This window comes from Amborella trichopoda, chromosome 8, assembly GCF_054954075.1.
Source record: "Amborella trichopoda isolate Santa Cruz 75 chromosome 8, AtrichopodaSantaCruz75HAP2 v2.0, whole genome shotgun sequence".
Lineage (NCBI taxonomy): Eukaryota > Viridiplantae > Streptophyta > Magnoliopsida > Amborellales > Amborellaceae > Amborella > Amborella trichopoda.
In genome coordinates, this window is record NC_142343.1 from 8066704 (window position 1) to 8087658 (window position 20955).

A 20955-nucleotide genomic window follows, 5' to 3' on the forward strand; every position below is an offset into this window, starting at 1 on the left:
CAATTGTGGGCTTCTCAGCCCACAATTGTAGGTAAAGTCACGTGAGGCCTTATGGTCATACGTGCTAACATCTCCCACTTGGCCATGACAGTCGAGTGTAATAATCAATTACATGTATATTCCCACTTTTAAGTATAACCTTTTAAGAAAATTTATTGTCATGAGGTTTTTCTCACACTTTTGTGGATATGCCTCTCATAATAAATGTCTATCATGAGGATTTTCACTATAATATATATTTCTCACTCATGAAAACTGTATGACTTAAACATTTTTAAGTCTCATTAAGCTAGTCTATCATGAGGATTGTCATGCTAATACCGATTGTTCACTCATGAAAATTGTCTGACTTAAACATTCTAAAATCCAATTAAGCTAGTGTGCTTAGACAATAGTTCAACACTTAGACCTTTTGTTAATGGATCAGCAATCATATCTGATGAGGGCAAGCAACTAAAAGTTACTTCACCTTTATCAACTATATCCTGAATGTAGTGATATTGGACATCTATTAGTCTTCTTTTGGAGCTATTTGCTCCACTTTGAATTAATTTAATTGCAACTTGATTATCACAATATATTTGGATCAGTCCGTCGATTATTTGCAGCTTCAAGTTATCTATGAAGTGTTTAATCCAGACGGCAAAAGTACAGGCAGTGCTACAAGCAATGTATTTTACTACCTGTGTGTACCTAGCTACACATCCTTGTTTCTTGCTAGACCAAGAAACAACAGCCCCTCCAAAGATGAAAATATATCATGAGGTGGACTTTACTATCGTCTTTATCCCCAGCAAAAGCTGCATCTGAATATCCTATAACTTCAAGTTTATCTGCTTGAAAACACAATTTTAGATGCTTTGTTCCCTTAATGTACCTTAGAATTATTTTTACTGCTTTCTAATTACTCAAATTTGGTATTGTACATCTTACTGCATATACCAAACTATCAATAACTTGTGCATATGGAACGTTAGGCTTTTCTTATCATTTTAATGGACAATCATTCATAGATAGCTTTACTTCCCATTTTAACAGGAGTAGGCAATGGCAATTTTCCATTTTAAATCTTTTTAGAAAAGGGTCAAGATATCTCTCTTGGCTCAAGCACAACAATTTTTTTTTTTTATCTCTAGTTATTGTTATGCCAAGGACATAAGATGTTTCTCCCATATCCTTCATCTCAAATAGAGAAAAAAACGATGATTTAGTCTTATCAATCATTTCTAAGTCATTTTCAGCTATTAGAATATCTTCTACATATAATGAAAGTATTGTAAATTTACTCACACTCTTCAAGACATACACACAATGGTCCAATCTATTTAGTTCATATAAAAAAATTGTTTGGAAATGAACACTATTTGGTAATATGTCCATATATTTGTGTAGATGGATTCTTGGGAATGAATTCTATTCAGCAATCTATCACTTATGACACATATGTTAATATCCATTTTGTATGGACACATGCATAGATGGTTTGGTAGCTAGAACTTAATTTTTTAAGTGCTGCATACAACATTGGTTCCCATGTTTGGCATCTGATATGCTCTCTTCTTGCTACACAAAGAAGAGGCCTTGCGAAATGGGAATTTGGTTATGTTATATGATATCCATACAACCATTTCAGATCTTTTTTCAACAACAATAAGAGAGTTATAGAAAATTTTTAATGACCTTCCATACACTTAAACAGACACCCAAAAAAAAAAAACAATTTCAGTGGCTCATTAGACTTCAACTTTTACCAACTTCAGAATTGATCTCACTATTTGACCAATGACCATCTGGACTGATCGGTAAAAGGAATTGCAATGCCCAAAAAAATATGCATATCCAAAGCATTGAAAAGACAATACAAACATTAATGGGGTTCTACAGACAACTGAAACATGTCAAGGGTTTTCATCCCAAAGAAATACAAAAGTCTGATGATAGACAAAGCCATGTGTCAACCTTTGTTCCTTCTTTCACTTCTTTTGGCTACCACTTATGAAGCTAGTCTCTAGTTTTAATCTCTGAACTCCGTCCCTCAATACCCATCTCTTACATATTTTATTGGAAATAATCAAACCAAATGAGTGATACACAATTTCTTAAAAAATATACAAAATAGATGCAAGTGTATGTATTTTTAATTCTATATATATAGTAAACATAAATAGCAGGTCAGCAAAGATTCATTGTGCACACTAGTAGATGAGCTATTGTCATATTATATGTAATTGTAACATATCCTCTCCATTCTACTTGCATCAAAACATGGTGCAGTTATAAATACAACAAAAGATGCATACTTATCAAATAATAACATAGATGATGTTTTCAACTAGTCCAATCCACTGCTTTCTAATTATATGTACTTCAAAAAAAATCTCATCTTATATGGACTATCATTTGCATGATTTTCACAAGCATGGTAAAACACGATTACCTTTTTTTTTTTTAAACAGGGCAATCATTTGGGTATGCTCTTCTACGTGTAAATTTTCAGCACATAAATGCCTTTTTTATTATTATTATAGTTTCATTTCTATTTCCCTTTTCAATATTCATCTTCTGTGGTTCTGTTTTATTAAGAGTCCATCAGAATTATTATAAGGATGACGGAGAGAATAGGGGCGTGCCTCCTTAAAAGAAGGAAGAGGAAGAGAATAAGGGTGTGCCCCCTTAAAAGAAGGATGAGAGAGAGAATAAGAGCGTGCCCCCTTAAAAGAAAGAAGAGGCGGAGAATAGGGGCGTGCCCCCTTAAAAGAAGGAAGAGGGAGAGAATAAGGGTATGCCCCCTTAAAAGAAGGATGAGGGAGAGAATAAGAGCGTGCCTCCTTAAAAGAAGGATGATGGAGAGAATAAGAGTGTGCCCCCTTAAAAGAAAGAAGAGGGGGAGAATAGGGACGTGCCCCCTTAAAAGGAAGAGGGAGAGAATAAGGGTGTGCCCCCTTAAAGAAGGATGGGGGAGAGAATAGGGGCGTGCCTCCTTAAAAGAAGGAATATGAGAGTTTCCCCTTTTCAGATAGAGAAAACCAAGATGAAGAAAGTCTGAGATTGTAGAGACCAGTGATTTTTTTAAAAAAAATTTCAGATGCACCGAGAATTTTATTCACATAGGCGATTATATCTCTGTAAAACAAAAATCTACCATACAAAACCTAAAATATCTATCCTTCCATATCACTTTGTAATTCAAAGCAATCTCTTAAACAAAGATACATATGCTAGTCCTTTAAACAATAAGCACGTAACTATACAATCCTTTAAACAATACGTGATATTCAGTGACAATTAGTGATATTCACTGAAATTCACTTCAATAATAACAATATGTGATATTCAGTGACAATTAGTGGTATTCACTGAACATATGCTAGTCCTTTAAACAATAAGCACGTAACTATACAATCCTTTAAACAACACGTGCTTATCAATCCTTTAAACAATACATGATATTCAGTGACAATTAGTGATATTCACTGAAATAATAACAATATGTGATATTCAGTGATAATTAGTGGTATTCACTGAAATTCATTTCAATAATACCAATAGAGGTTTATTGTTTTGAAAACATGTGAATAAGATAAAACATATACTTCACGTATGCCTCACCATTAAAGATATACTTGAATATATGTGAATCCAGTATAAGAAAAGTGTGAGCAGTATAAGATAGAGCTTGAGTAGTACAAGATAAAACAATATGGAAGATAGAACCTGGATGCTCTGATACCATTGTTGGCAAATTTGATGGAGCGTACGATATCAACCTGAGATCAGAGAAGCGATGTTGTGAGGAGAGAGAGAAGAGGAGTTCTGTAAAACTCTGTATATCTTTATTTCTTTCACTACTTTTTTCCTCTTTCAGGTTTTCTTTTTTTATAAGGAGAAGAAAAGCTATCCGTTACATTTTTCAACAGGTCTCTAAGAAAACAAGAGTTCCCTGATCTCAGGGATATACATCCAACGTTCATATAGATGTTGGTTAATGTGAACGCTGGGTAGGATTCCTCCCACACTTGTGGGCTTCTCAACCCACAATTGTTGGTAAAGTCACGCGACGCCTTATGCCACCGTACTAACAAGATGTACATACTATCCAAATTTCTGGTCATTCTTATTTATAGAAAAAAAATGAAAAAATGAAATACTACCAGACAATCGTGATCATGCAATAAACTTTAGACGGTGATGAAGGTAGGCAAAATCACTGTTCATTTTCGACTATAGGTGTTGGGAAGACTTTTCCATGTATTTTTCCTATATATATATATATATATTAAGCTTTTAAGTCTTAAAATTACATGACTATCCATTTTTTAGATTTTTAAGTGTTTATATATAAATACACACGATCTACATTGTTTTTGTGTTTTAAAGTTTATAATTAGCGACAAATATGGATTTTCAAGTCATAAGAATGATATTCAATAAAGAAACTACATTTATTTATAAAATTTGGAGATGTATCTTACTTTGATTATTTTAAGTTGATACCTCATAAAACCACGCCCTTTAATGATTTCCAAAAAATCAAGCACAATGTAAATATGCTTAAATAATAATATCATGGGATTCAAAGAGGGGTCATTTAATATTTCCATGGTGAAGTCCAAGTACTTCCAAACATATAACTTATTTTTTAATATTTATTTTTATAAATAATGAAACTATGAGACCCTGTTTTATTTATGTGGGTAAAACTTCAAATGATCACCATTAAATTTTGATATGGATCTCTAAAAAAGTTATCAATAATAACAAGTTTTCTAACGATTTATGTCAAAATTTAATAATGATCTTTTGAAACCTTACTCACATGGATGTGAAAAAATATATCATTACTCTATATTATACTTTTACTTTAAATTTATTTCAATTCTTTTTCATTTCTCGAGTAGGCTCCGGTGGAGGAGGTCATGGAGGAAGAAACCTGGGGTCTTAGAAATACATGTAACAGGGTCTAGCCACAGGGAGTATATGCTCCCGCGGGTGCATAAATGTTTAACCCATAAATCCATGAAAAACAATTAGGCTGTTAACACGTGTAACTAGATCCCAAATTACAACCAAAAAAGTCTTCTATATATATATATATATATACCACACGTGTAGGAATGATCTGGTGCTTCTCTAATCTCCTTTTTTTCTCTTGTTTTCCGGTATTGTCGCCGAGCTCTGCAACAAAAAAGAATCTCTTTTCCGTAGCAAACGAAGAGATCAAAGCTTATAGCTTTAATGGTGGATTTGTTGAGGTTCTCAAAAGGCATGGGGAACCTTTATGTACAAACTGTTCCTCCTCCTGATCTCAATAAGAACACAGAATGGTTCATGTATCCTGGCGTTTGGACCACCTATATTTTGATCATTTTCTTTTCATGGCTCGTTGTGTTATCAGTGTTTGGATGCTCTCCTGGAATGGCCTGGACCATTGTGAATCTCGGCCATTTTATGGTACGCATGTTTCTTCTCGCTTAATTCATTTGTTTCCTGGTTCATTTTTTCTCTAATTTTTTTTAGTAAGTTTTTTTCTCTGTGTTTTGGTTTTAGATTTTTGATTGATTGGGGTTTAATGTTTGTTACCTTGGTTCGATCAACATTTTGGGTTTTTGGGGTTGGGTTATTGGATCAAGAGGTAGTGTTTTTTTTTCTCATTTGAATTAAGTCATCAAGGGTTTTTCGGGAGTTTTTCTTTGGCATGTTGAAAAATTGGACTTTTCCCCTGGGGATTTTGCATGATTGAGCGGTCTAGGATTTTTAGGAATTAGTGGTGGTTTATATTCTGGTTAATGGCTCTGTTTGTTTGCATTCCTACTTCTATTGAGATAGCAGTTGGGGATTTGTCACTGTTTTAGAGGGTTCTGATTTGCGACTCTTGTTTGCATTGCTGCTTCTATTGAGATAGCAGTTGAGGATTTGTCACTGTTTGATAGGGTTCTCATTTGGAACTCCTTTTTTGTTGCTGTCCTTGTTAAGAATGGATTCCTTGCTAATTTTTTTCCCCCTTCTGTTTGTATGTGGTGTTTTTAGTTTATGATTAACATGCTTACTTTCAAAAAGAGAAGTTTGTGATTCAGGTAATTGTTGCTTGGGGTTCTTTGTTCTTTTGTTTTCGATGAATTGGGTCATGTTCTACTTTTTTGGAGCACTCTGTTTTAGCTTTTACTGCAAAATGGAATGATTAGCGTAAATATCGTTCTGATTTTAGGTTTATTGTGCTCTCTTCATTTTGGATTGTATTTTGAAAATGAAGTAGGTGAAAATAACTCATCATGGACTCCTTTAGGCTTCTGTTTGAGAAGTCAAACATGTATGTACAAGCAGAGGGTCTTAATATTGACTATTCATTGTTTTACTATTGTTTTTCAGATACAATATTTGTTTGTTGATAAATTTGGAAGTTGGCAAGTATATAAGCATAAAGTTAACTATTCTCAATATATATAGCTTGGGTGTGTCACAAAGTTCGAGAAAATTTATTTTGAACTTTGAGCTTGGTCAATAGAATAAATGTTGCCACCCAATTTCACATCCAATGGTCAGGATTAATTGTGACCACCTTGTACTAAAGGTAAATAGTCTCATTGTATTCTTTTCCTATATATATATATATATATATAGGGTGCAATTGGCATACGGATGCATCCGTAGCTGTAGAGGTAAGGTGCACCTTCAAATTTTATCATGGTATATAATTTTGATGTAAAATGTTCTTAGGATTATCTCAAAATCTATTTTTATATCTAATTATAAAATTTTAAATTTCAAAAATGGTTAAAATCAAGTAGATCTATAAACATATGAAAATCTTGAAAATGGACAGTGCAGATAATATGTTGTAAAATGCACTATTTTTAGACTTAAAATCTTTTTATTTTTCATGGTCATACATATCGATGTCAAGATGATCAATCAAAGGGTTTTTCTACATTAAAGCTACCTTTTCTGATGGATTTTTGAGGTGCATCCGTAGTTCTACATTATAAGATTGCATCCGTATATAAACTTTTTTCATATATATATATATATATATATATATATGAGCAATGATCCAATGCAACCGTTGTATCATAGTATAATGCAACAACACTTCTAGAAAACCATGTTTGTGGTATTTGTATGACCTCAAATTTTGCGCACACACTCTCTTCATCTCAATAATCAATCCCCCCAAAAAAAAAGTTAACAATTTGAAGCCTAGATATGGTCAAAATGAGTCCCCTCCTAAAACGAATCTAGACCATTCATTTTGTGAATTTCAAGATCTTAGCCTATATAAACTCAAAATCATTTTTTCCTTTTTTAATATTGTTCATCTAATGATAATAAAGCCATCCAAAAAAATTGGAAATGAAAAAAATCCTTCTAAGGCTTAGATCTAAGCATCTTACCAAAATGAACGGCCTATGTTAATTGGGCTAAAAAAATACTTTCTAGGCTGTGTTTTCAATTTTTTCTTTTTTTGTGATTGTTCATTAGAATGAAAAGAGTGTATATTTCAAAATTTGAATCAAACAAATGGCCATAAGATGGTGTTTTAAGGTTGTTGCACCATATTACTATACAATAGTTGCATGAAATCATTGCTCTATATATATATATATATATATATATATATATATATATATATATATATGTATATATATATATATATATATATATATATATATATATATATATATATATATGGATATATGGTATTTGGTCCCTATTATAAAGTCTACCGGAGACCTTATTTCTTGGTGTTCCTTTAGAGGTTCCAAGCTTCCAATGAGAGAAATCTTGAAAGCTAAGACCTTGGTAAAAGGAGGTCTTGAAGACAGCTTATATTGTGTTGGGAGAGAAGAAACAAAGGGGTAGTTATGTTTTGTTATGGTTTGGATCTTTGGGGCTCGGGCAGAGAGGGCTGTTCATGTAGACTTCCTACTTAATACTACCTCAAAGCAAAGCACGTCAAACGCGAACATATAACTACTGTATCATCTAGGAATAGGGGTGTCAACAAGGCGAACTGAGCCAAGCTTGGGCATGTTCCAGCTTGGGTTGCATGGGTTGAAGGCCAGCTGGAGCCTGGTTTGAGCTTTGTATGACCTTGAATCACCCGGGTTGGGCATGGCATGAATAGAGGAAAGATATGCCTGAGCTTGACTTGGCTTCACTTGTTTACTTGAGCAAGTCCATAAATGTGTCAAAGTCCAGCAAGCCAAGCACAAGGACATAAACTAGGTAATATATAATAATATGTGATTAAATATATGTAATATAAACAAGCTCCAGGCGAGCTTGTCTCAGCTTGAGCTTTAGTAGGCATGGCTTGGCTTGGCTTGGCTTGTCGAGCGAAAAAGTTTTGAGCAAGCTTGGCTCATTGTAAGATGTCAATCTGGCTAACGATATAGCTTAGCTAGTTGACTCACCAATTTCAGAATAAATATTTGACAAATATTGATAAGGCTTGTGGGCTTGACCATAGGTCAAGATGTTCCATCATAATGTAGGCTATATTGGTTATAGCACTTTGCATTTAACCTCACCTTATCCTGTGAGTGCTGCTATTGCTGTTAGTTTTGTGTTATGTACCTGCAAGGGCGATATCCTTCTTCACATTTGGTAGTAATATGTGAAAGAACCGAATATGATTGTGGTGTGCATAGGGCTCTTCTTATTTGTCCATTACCATTGTGTATGAAAGTTGGTAGCAATTTTGTCATATGATGGTATAGTTTAGTTAGATATGAGTGTACCATAGTGGTAGAGGTCACTGCATGATTGCTGGGATTGCCGGTCCGTGCTAGCTGCCTCCTGCAAGATCGCCATGCACTCCTGAGAGAGGATTGCGGTTGGGTTGCCTTTTCTGAAAAGGGGAACGCGCTCTCATAGGTCATGCAAATGTCATCATAACTATTTCACCCTTAGTTATGGAAAAAAAATCTGTGCCCTGTATGGAGTACATATGAGGGTACTTTTACTACCTTAGGTAATACTCTCATAATGTGAAGGCAGAATATTAGACAATGCTGTCTTGCAACTGCTCATGCATGTAAAGAATGACTTGTTTTTGCATTTAATTGTGGCAAGTAACCTATGCCTTAAATGCTTTGTGACAATCGTCATTATTGTGGCATTATTGTTGACAAAATCTACCAGGATATTATCACCTGGGTCTTTTTGTAGGATATTTATTGGATTTTATCAGGCACTCAATATGTTGAAATAAATATGTTATTTCTTATGTACATCCCCTATTATCTAGGGAAGTTCTTTAAAATCTGTCCCTAATTTAGATATTCAAATGAGGGTTTGGGCAAGTTCAAGCTCTAGATGATAGATTTTCAAGCTACTACTTTTTAAAAATGACAAAGTGATAAGGGTTGAACACACAGGAAACGGATACATTACAAATTAAAAAAGGCTATCTTTTAGTTATGTTTTTTTGACATTATACTATTATCATATAATGTTTTTATTGGAAATAATATCAGGTGGGTCCATATTACCATGCTAAATTCATTTTATCTTGATAAATTGAAGAGAGTATTGACCCTTCTTCTATGATAAAATCAGCATAAAATTATCAGTGAAAATTGTCACTATGCTTAAATGGAATCCAAATGATGGTTCGTTAGGTGATTTTAAAGTAGCATAAGAGTAAAAAATAGCAATCATCATAGTGCACTTCTAGGAATCAACCGTGCTGTCCTACAACTATTCAGGCATTGCTGAAGTGATCTCAGAATTGCCCATGCATTAATGATTGTAGTCAAATACATGGCCTGGATTTTGTATACCTATAGATTTTATGGATGACATAATTAATATGTTGTCCTGAATTAATGTTCTTTGAAATATATTGGGGACTACAAAGTTGGAAAAAAGGATTGTTCATGGGGTACCTTGGACAATTTAAATTAAATAATAAAAAAAGGAAATCTTAGATTATGTGATGCATGTCATGGTTTTGTGCACCCAAGGATTTCATGTATGATAATTACTATTCTGTCCTTATTTAAAAGTCTTCAATAATTTCATGTATAATAATTTAATGTATGATAATTAAATAAGAGCTCTTAGATAGTTATTTTGATTTGCAATAGAAAATCTTGTATACTTGTGCAGAGGATTTGGTCATGTCGATGTAATTATTATTTTACCTTTCTTCCAGGTGGCAATACCTTATGTACTTTGATAAAAAATGAGTAAGAAGCAAGCGTAATTATTATTGAACCTTCTATGTTGCAACACTCTAAACATTGAAAAGATTTGGGAAAGAAGCTAGTAGAGGAAAAAATAGTGCACACATGACCCCTCCCTATAAAATATTTTCAATATGCTAGAAATGTTGATTTTCATTTATAATAGGAAAAAAGGTTGTAGATTAATATTTTGCAGCATTCAATTTTTTAAGATTAATTTTTCTATTTTTTTAGTGCACCCTAAAAATTTGAGCTCAACCTGATATTTGAAAAGAAATTCACATAGTGCAAGGCGGTCCCAACTGTCCAATTTCTATCGAAGGTTGGGAAACCCACAAGCGAAGTACTGTAGCACTTCATTCATGAGCATTTGGTGGTGTATATATATATATATATATATGGGTGCGGTTTGTATAGAGCCTAGGCTCTAAACAATCAAATTAGAGCCTACCTTCAAATAGTGTCGAGAAATGTGGTTTTCATACTAGAAATCTTTGTGATAGCCTTAAAAATATATTTTCATCTTTATTTATAAAGTTTAAAGCTTCAAAAATAGTGTAGATCAACATATCTATGAAAACTTGAAAATCATGAAAATTGACGGTCCAAAAATGCGTTACAAAATACACTACTTCCAAAACTTGAAATCCATTTTTTCTTATGTCCATTCATCTTGATTTTGCCTACCCTCATCACCATCTAAAGTTTATCGCACGGTCATGATTGTCTTGTCGTATTTCATTTTTCATTTTTTTTTTACAAATCGGAATGATCTGAAATTTGAAGCGTGTGTTCATCAAAAATAGACGAATCTACAAAAAATATTTTACATTAAATAAATTGACCAAAATACCCCCAAAAAGTTTCAGGGGTATTTTGGTATATATGTTTTTTGGGAATTATTATTTTTATTAAGTGCACCTCGCTAAGATGTGGTGCTCGAAATTTCAGATCATTCCAATTTATAGAAACAAAAATGAAAAATGAAACACTATCGGACAATCATGATCGTGCGATAAACTTTGGACGGTGATGGGGGTAAACGAAATCACTGTTCATTTTCGCCTATAGGCGTTGGGAAGACTTTTACTTTTGGTACAAGGTGGTCACATTAATCTTGACCATTAGATGTGAAATTAGGTGGCTGCAATTATTTCATTGACCAAGCTCAAACTTCAAAAGAAATTTTCTCAAACTTTGTGGCACATCTAAGCTATCAAATTTCACATTGGATGGTTATAAGTAATTGTGATATATATATATATATATATATATATATATATATATATATATATATATATATATATGGAAAAGTCTTAAAAACGCCTATAGGCGAAGTGCTACAGTGTTTCGGCCCTATCACAGATATGCGTGGCGCTTTTGCCTAAAAACCGCCACGGAACTAAGGAACTGTGACGGTCCCCCCATTTTTTTGTGTCAAATTTGCATGAAAACAATTACCACACAGACTTGCTATGTCTGTAATTGACCGCCACAGACATGCTAAGTTTGTGATGGTCTTTAATTCACGCCATCCAAAAAAATTGAACGGCGTCAAGCCTATTGGTGAAAATACTGTTCATTTTCATCCATAGACGTTTTGTAGTCTCTTCTTATATATATATAGCTATATAACATTGTACTCAACAAATTTTGGACACTTATAAACTCTTGTTTTGTACATGGAGCATTTTTTTAATAAAGGTATTTTTGGTCATTAGGAGGGGTGTGACATGATCCAATGGGGTGTGACATCACCCACATGCTCCATGTGGGTGATGTCACACCCCTCCTAATGACCAAAAATATCCTTATTAAAAAAAAAACACACCCTAAAATAACCTTATATATATATATATATATATATATATATAACATTGTACTCAACAAATTTTGGACACCTATAAACTCTTGTTTTGTACATGGAGCATTTTTTTAATAAGGGTATTTTTGGTCATTAGGAGGCGTGTGACATTATCCACATGGGGTGTGACATCACCCACATGCTCTATGTGGGTGATGTCACACCCCTCCTAATGACCAAAAATACCCTTATTAAAAAAAAAACGCACCTTAAAATAACCCTATATATATATATATATATATATATATATATTTCTCCCAAACTAGGTTGCTTCTAGCAATGGATTATCCGGTGCTTCAGCTCCTACTCCCACTTTCAACAACTATGGTCACCTATGCTTATATGCCCAGGCAGATTGGGGACAGATGGTTCTAATCCATGTTGTTTAACTTGGCTTCGCTTCGGGTGAAGCACCTGAAGTCTTCGGGTTTTCCCTCACCACCGAAGCGAACCAAAGAACGAAGAGTATTTTTAGTTTGTTACTTATTACCATTAAATCTGTCCATAAGTATGCAAAATGTGTAAACTTACTAATGCCACGTATAGAAAGAAGCACAAAAGGAAATATCAACATTCCTACTTTGACATGTGTAGAGAGAAGTACAAAAAGGCAATACCACCTTACCTACTTTGATCGGGCTCAAAAAGTTACGAGTAAAAAGGTATTGATATTTTTGAAATTTGAAATAACTATTGAAGTATTTTTCATTACAATGGTCCTAACTCCAAGGGCATTAAGAAATAAAATTTAAAAATGGTAGGATTAAAATAATATTTCAACGATTTTATTTATTATTAAGTGTAGTAATAAATTTATATATTATTAATTTTTAATAAATTTTAAATTATTCATAAAATTAAAAAATATATTTCTAATTTAATTTAAAATAAAAAAAGAACCAAAGTCTTTTCCCTAATCAGCCGATGCATCGAATTGCTTCATTTTTCATACTAAACCAGCAGGCTCCAAAGTGAATCTGACAACATTGGTTCTAATAGCTGGATAAATGAAATTGCTTAAAGAACCCGCTGTTTCTTTTTGGTAAATCTCCCGAACTAGGTTGCTTCTAGCAATGGATGATCCATTTCTTCAGCTCATGCTCCCACTTTCAACAACTATGGTCACCGTTGCTTATATGCCCAAGCAGATACAGGACAGTTGGTTGTAATGGCTGGATAAATGATATTTCATAGAGAAGCCTCTGTTTCTTTTTGGTAAATACAGTGGGCTTTAGATATCGCCAATGGCACAACAATTTAGTGTTTCTTTTTGGTAAATACAGTGGGCTTTAGATATTGCCAGTGGCAACACAATTCAGTGTGATTAATTTAATCCTCCGAGGCAACCGTTTCTGTGAGTTGGGGAAGCTTAAGGTCAAATGCATTGCATGGGTTCCTTTTATTTATGACAGTGAGGAAACTTTGAAGAAGAAATATCATGCTTATTTTAGGGAATGGAAAAAATGGATTGACTGGATAAACATCAAGTTTAAGAGCTTTGGCCATTGGTCTTTGGGTTATCTTGCTATTGAGCATAAGAGAGTTTGGTTCTGGGAATCTAATTATTGGGCATGAGATTGTAATTGTGATTAATTGGTTCTTCCTCACGAAGTTATTGGAACCAGAGCCATTAATTTACTAGTGAAGCGAAAGAGCCATATGAAGACAGCATGAATTTTGACAATTTTGGACTATGAGTAGGTTATTTGTTTTTGGTTTTGAGAGAAATTGACTATAATTGCATTAAGAATACGGTAAGATTAAAAGACAGTCAAGAGAGTAAGGTGACCTTAGACAGTCACGCAACCCACTCCTGAAAGAAAAAATGGTGAACCGCTAGGGTCACGCTATACAAATCCCAATAAGGGCCAACTATGAGTAGGGTGTTGATAGTGGTCCAAGGCAAAACTAGGGTATGAAATTCTTGATTAAAATTAAGCTCAGTGTTTCAAAAACCTAGGTGGCTGTGGGGGTCCAAGCCGCCCAGTGTCTAGGCGGGCGCCCAGAACCTAAGCGGCCCAATAGAAAGAAAAAAGTTAAAAATATTGATATAAATGAGGAGAATTTTGATATTCTAACCACAAATATTAGAATTTGATATTCTATCCATAATCCGTATTTGATATTTCCATGAATGAGGAATTGAGGAGAAGTTGAGAAGAGAATTTTGATAGTCTATAAGACCATAATCCATATTTTCATACAATGCTAAAACAGTAAAACCATACAAGCATACACTGATAGTATGATACACACAAAAATTAGACAGTAGAAACTAAAAATAAGAAAAAGAAAATATACAGAAATTCAGAAAATATACAGTTTAGGGCACAATAGTCAAAACTCAACAGTTATCACCAAGAGTCAAGCGTCTTCAACTCTTCATTCTTCAGTCATCATCATCATCATAAGAAGAAGAAGAAGTAGGGTAAGCCTCCTCATATGCATCAAATTTGAGGCCATCATCATCAGAGTCATCTCCCTCTTCAAACGCTCGCCCTCCTCAATTTATTTTGAATCTGCCTCTTCCTCCTCTTCTTCTACCTCCCTCTTACCAGCAGATGAGACCCTAAGAGTCTTGGCTGCTCTACCATTTTCTATCTTTTTGTGCTTCCCTAAACTCAAATATTATATAATCTCTTCCCTGGTAGCTTCAGGAATATTTTTACACGGGGCAACATCGCTTTTAATATTGGCTAGGTGTTTTTTGATCCAGTAAATATCCCCATTAGTATCATTTCCACAATAATTACATTTAATATGATTTTTGTCATTCGGATTTGGGTTATAACCATTCTTCCAACTTGGAACACTACTTCTAGAAGAACCTGGAGAAGATATTTCCATAGAACAAGGCTCATTTTCATCCTTTTCTGGTTCTTCTAAATTCAGAAATTGTCTAATCTCATTCCGAATAGCTTCAGGAACCTTTTTACAAGAAGCAACATACCCTTTAATACGGACAAGATGTTTATTGAATCAGTTAATACCTCTATTGATATCTTTTTCAAAAAAATTACAACTTATACAATTTTATCGTTTGGTTTCGGGTTATGACCATACTTTCAACCGGGATCACTTCTTCTAGCAGAGTCAGAAATAGACCTATTCAAATGACAATGATTTTGGTCTTGTTTTTGTTTTACAGAACTCATATATTGCTTAATCTCCTCTCGGATAGCTTCAAGAACATTTTTACAAAGGGCAACATCCCCCTTAATATTGGCAAGATGTTTTTTAAATCAGTTTATACTGCCTTTTGTATCTTTTTCACAATAATTGCATCATATGCAATTTTTGTCATTCAGATTCGGGCTATATCCATATTTTCAACTCGGATCTCCACTTCGACTAGATCCTGAAGAAGACATCTCAAAATAAAACAAGCAATCCAAAAAATAAAGTTTTGCAGTTGCTCGAACTCCAAGTTGTTTTTTGGTGCTAAAATATTAAAAAACACCCTCTAATAGGATTAAAAAACTCCAAAACTAAATCTAATCTACCTGGGTGATGTTTGGATCCATTTCCTGTAACTTTGAGAAACACTTCAATCCAATGAAAATCACAAAATTTAGTTTTTTTGGGGTTTCTCTCTCTCTAAAATGGGTTCTCGTAGAAGAAGCTTCTTCTATTTTTATTTTTATTTTTCCAAAAAAACTCAATAGAACTCTTAAAAAAAGTCATTTCCGCCCCTGGGCGGCCTCCCAGGGCTGGGCGATGGGTGCCCGCCTAGGCAGGTGCCGTACCGGCTAGGCTGCTGCCTAGGGACCGCTGCCTAGTTTGGCGGCCTAGGCCTAGGCGATGCGCCCAGGCCTTCTGGACCGCCTAGCCGCTGAGCAGTCCGTGTTATGGAACACTGATTAAGTTGGACCTAGAACTACAAAAAAGACTAGTCTGTTTTAGCTTTTCTTTGGAGTACTCATCGAGCTTTAATGATATGAGTTGGCCTTGTATTTCTCTTGTTGAGATATGCTAACGAGGAAGCAGACATGCTGGCCAAAGAGAGTGAAAAAAATATGCTTCTGTTAGTAGATTTCTTCCACTTCACTTTCCGGTTCCCAATGCTCCCTTTCTTCTTCCCAATGCTCCCTTTCTCCTGTTTATAAGTTTATTTTGTTTTTGATTCCATGCATATCTCTTTGTGTACTTTTGTGGGTACAACTTGATTCAGACATCTTATTATTTATTGAATAAATTATTAAAAAAATTACATAACAAAAAAGAAAAAAGAAAAGCTCTGCTTTTGAACGAGGGATGGGCCTAATTTTCATCTCGATTTGACATGTCATAAATGACAACACAACTCATAAACAAAGGCAATTCACATCACATCCTTACGCACCCAATATGCGTATGCATTGAATTCTATAAGAAGTGCAACATCAATGCCGTATCCTTGGTATTTCATCAGTGTGATGTTCACATATTTTTTAAATTGCTTTTTAATATGGATCATGTGTTGGGGTTCATTGTACGACATAGCATACGTATTTTAATAATTGCTCTAAGTTCCAAATTATATGCATGTTGTTGATTAAATTTGTGTGAAGGAAAGAATATTTAAAAATACAATGAAGTGGCTTCTTGAGTCAAGTCCTTGGTACCGATTATCTTAAAATGCTTGTATGATTTTGTTTATTTTAGGGTATTTATCATTTGGAAATCTTTTAGTTCTGAGTTCTAACCATCCTGTTATATCCGTTGTCTGCCTTTGTCAATTCTATTCCATGTTATTGAGTGATCATCTTCTCCTTTTGGTTTCCAGTATTCTCATGGACTCCCAAGATTTAGGATATTTATTGTCTCTTTCAGGTCACATATCACTGTTTTCATTGGAAGAAGGGAACTCCTTTTGCCGAAGACCAGGGCGTGTATAATGCTTTGACTTGGTGGGAGCAAATGGACAATGGGAAGCAGCTTACTCGCAACAGGAAATTTTTGATGGTTGTTCCTGTTGTCTTGTGAGTATTATTATCTTTTTGTACTCGATGTGCTTTTGTTTATGGAGGAAAGATCAGGTGCTTGAGTAAACTGGCTCACTGCAGGTTCTAGGACCTTCGAGGCTCATCTTAATCTTGCCCACCCATCTATTTTAACCTGTCAAAACCACCACCTTCCCCCCTTTCCCCCGAAAAAGAAAAACAGAAGCCCTCCCCACCTCACCCCTAAAGAGAGAGAAAAAAAAACCCACCCCCCTTCAGCTTTCTCTCTCCACCTGCCTGGTGTTGGAGCACTCTGTCTGCCTCTCATCTATTGCAGAGCAGATTGAGTGAGGTGTCTCTCTCCATCTACCTGCTTTTGGAGAACTTGCCTCTGACTCTCTCATCTATTTCGGAGTGAGAGAAGAGACAGAGGGGCTGAGGAACCCCAGGCCCTTCCTCAATGGCCCGACCCTGTTCACAGAGAGAGAGAGAGAGAGAGAGAGAGAGAGAGAGAGAGAACTACCTTCCCTTGATTATGCCTATGTGGTGACAGAAGACATTCTACTGCTTTTCCTAGGTTGTTGGATTTGGAATAACTTACAAGAGGGTTCGGATCCCATTCTTGCCTGTTAACATCATGCAGAAGTGTGTGTGTGTGTGTGGGTGTGAGAAAGAGAGAGAGAGGTCAAGTGCATTTATAGGGCTTTAATTTTTATTTTGCATTGCAGGTATTTGATTGCTTCTCATACAACAGATTATCGCAATCCATGGATTTTCCTCAACACTATTGCCTTCTTCGTGCTGGTCATTGCCAAGCTCCCAAATATGCACAAGGTTCGCATATTTGGAATTAATGCGGAGTGACGGATCTCATGAAAGTGTCAATCCCTGTACAGATAGCCATACCTTAGAAGATGACTTCTTTACAGTTGGAATTGAGCTATAATCTATATGTTGCATAAGGTTTTACTGTGTTCTTGAAAGGTGGAAAGAGTGTTTGTGCGTGTGCTTATGTAAAGTTGGCATTTTCTCTTTCCTCGTATAGGAGTACATGTACATATCCAGAATCCTGGAGGCCCACTACGAGCATCTAATCTTTTCCTTACCCAGGCTGGTACATGTACATATCCAGAATCCTGGAGGCCCACTACAAGCATCTAATATTTTCCTTGCCCAGGCTGATAGGAACAAAAGGAACTTTCACCAGCAAAAAAATAGATTATGGCCTTTATGGGTTTTTTTTTTTTTTTTTGACAGTAGTCATTTCTTGAGCATTGAAGATCCTCTCTCTCTCTCTCTCTAGATGTGTCATAACTCTTCTGAAAATGAGTGAATTAATAGCATGTTACGTTATATACTTGTGTTGGACAAGGATTGTATAGTACTACTACATGCATCATACAAATCCGTCATCGATGCTCAACAACGGATTGAAGGAAATACATGAGATGTGCTCACAACAACAGTGATATGTATATGGTACAGTGGAGGCTATATGCATGTCCAAAAGATTATGGCCTAGCAGGAGCAGACTGTGCATCTGCCCCTTGGCTGCATCCACCGTTCATTAAATCAAAAACTGGAGACTGTGCCACTGTAAAATGGGGAATCAGAGTAACCAGTTCCCCTTAAATTGACCATAACTCCAATTGCAGGTACAGACTTGCACCTAGTGCCTCCTTTCTTTATCGTCCTCCGCTCTCCCCTTATGGCCGCTCCAACCCCTTTTCTGTGCTCTCTTTCTCCTCTCTTTCTTTGCAAAGAGCCCTAACTACTGTATATAAGTGATCATGTTAGGCCTGTACCCCATCTTGTGATGCAGAGGCCATTTTATCAGGGAAGAATCTGGCTTTCTTCATCTAATGGAGAAAACCCTGAACTCAAAAAAACTATCTCCAACTCCCACTTTGTGAGTGATCGAGTTTCCACAAACCAATCCATCTTTGAGACCGACGCTGCAAAGAGCCCTAATTACTGTATATAAGTGAACATCTTTAGGCTTATACCCATCTCTGTTGTATGCAGAGGCCATTTAATAATGGAAGAATCTGGCTTTCTTAATGTCAAGGAGAAAAACCTGAACTCTAAAAACTCTCTCTAACCCACATAGTTTGCACCAGAGACTTCAGCATGGAAACCAGAATTAAGTGACATTTTATTGTCGGGTACGAGGCATAAGAGCTTGGTTGTTAAGCCCACCATCAAATGAAGCTTGTAATTAAGTGGAAGCAGGATTGAAATACTAATTGTAGTTTGTTGATTTATAGAGTTATCCAGTTGTACATTATTGAGGACTGATGGTGGGATATTGACTTTCATAGTAAAATAATAAGCAAAAAATATGAAGGGGAATAATCATGTATCTCAAATACACCGAGTCTGGGTGTATTTTGCTTTTGGATCATTGATTCTGATAAGCGGATAGTATCAAAATCTATTATTGATTCGGGATCCTTTCAATAGTTTTCTAAGTAAAACTATTTTTAACTTTCCGCGCTTTCTTTTCTTCCATTTTTTTATTTTTCCTGTTTAATCGCTGAGAGTAGTTTCATGTCATTAATTAAAGGATCCAAACTCCAGAGGTACAAGCAAAATAGAGAAAAAAAATAGACAAATACGAGTAGTACTCCTTATTTCCATATATAAACAACCACAACTTCAAAACACGCACCAAAACCCTAAATTTGAAGGATCCAAAATCACCCACTACCTAAGATCCGAAGAACTCCCATGAAAGCACTTTCACAAACCCCCCACCCCAAGAACTTCCAATACATCCGTACTTCCCAAGGAGCACCCAATAAGCAACTTTCCTTTTGCAATCTCCTCACAGTTTCAGGTTGGGGTTGGGGTTGCACATAGCTGCCACCCATAGCGGTGTACAAAGTGGCGGTGTCCAAAGAAAGCATGAGAGATAGAGAAGAAATAGAGAAGGATGGAAAGAAAGCATGAGAGATAGAGAAGAAATAGAGAAGGATGGAAAAGCAAGAGGTTGGCAGTGTCCAAAGAAAGCATGAGAGAAAAGCAAGAGGTCCGTATGGAGGACAGAGGGACCTAAGAAGTAAAAGAAACTAACTCATACACCTTACCAAATGAGTAATATCTGGCACAAAAATTTTAAGTTCCCGTGAAAAAACCACGACAGAAGTTGGTTTTGCCCCCATCTTAGGCATTTACCTAATGAGCCAGATGCCAGGATCATCGAAAGGACTCTGACGACATAATTCCTATTCACAGAAAGAGGAGAAATCCTATCTTCAACGTTAACCAAGCTGGTGAGAAGAGCCCAGCTAAGCAAAATGGTGGCTGAAAATCAGAGGTAGGTAGAACATCGACGAAAGGCAAAAAAAAAAAAAAAAATAGAGAGAAAGGGGAAAAGGAGGAAGAAAAATGAGACGGAGAAGAGGGGGGCGGGGGGAGGGCCACCCCCGACCCACCCCGTCATTAAAAGACACCCAAAACCTCTCTCGCTCTAACTCTAATACTAACTCTCTCAAACCAGAAAAGGAACAACCCAAAAGAGGTGCCTAAAAATAGAAGCTAAAGAAAACAAGAATAAGAGTGAGGCAAGAACGGCTATACTCCATACGGTTTGGTCGGTGCCAGGGGGGAGGGTAGAAGCAGGGCACTTAATGCAGTATAAAATTTACTGGCCACTAATAACCGGAAAAATTAACCGTATTTTAGATAGGTAAAAATTAAAAAAAAAATTGCAAACGGAACGAACAAAACGTGATGAGTATTCTAGCACGAGTCCACAATAAGAAAACAAAAACCTAAAAACAAAAAATAGATATAAAAAAATTACAAGAAAATAAAATCAAAATATGGAAGATGAGAGAGTCAGCAAGAGAGAGGGAGGAAGAGAGAGGGAGGAAAAAAAAAAAAAAAGAGGGACGAGCCAACGAGGCAGAGGGATGCTAGAAAAAGGAAAGGGGGAGGACCAAAGAGGGAGAGAAAGTAGTAGAGAGAGAAAAGGCAA

General features: G+C 35.5%; 1 protein-coding gene across 2 annotated transcripts; it reads left to right on the plus strand.

Moving 5' to 3' along the window:
- The first annotated feature begins 5124 nt into the window (after nt 1-5124).
- Nucleotides 5125-18326, plus strand: LOC18436140 (uncharacterized). 2 transcript variants are annotated; one of them, XM_006846163.4, is made up of 3 exons: nt 5125-5451; nt 16864-17012; nt 17702-18326. In XM_006846163.4, the coding sequence occupies exons 1-3, from the start codon at nt 5236-5238 to the stop codon at nt 17835-17837; spliced, it is 501 nt and encodes a 166-aa protein (XP_006846226.1). In that variant the 5' UTR covers nt 5125-5235; the 3' UTR covers nt 17838-18326. The 2 variants fall into 2 exon arrangements, with proteins under 2 accessions (XP_006846226.1, XP_088730906.1); XM_088874780.1 differs by lacking the exon at nt 17702-18326 and having other exon boundaries at nt 16864-17016.
- Nucleotides 18327-20955: the final 2629 nt, after the last annotated feature.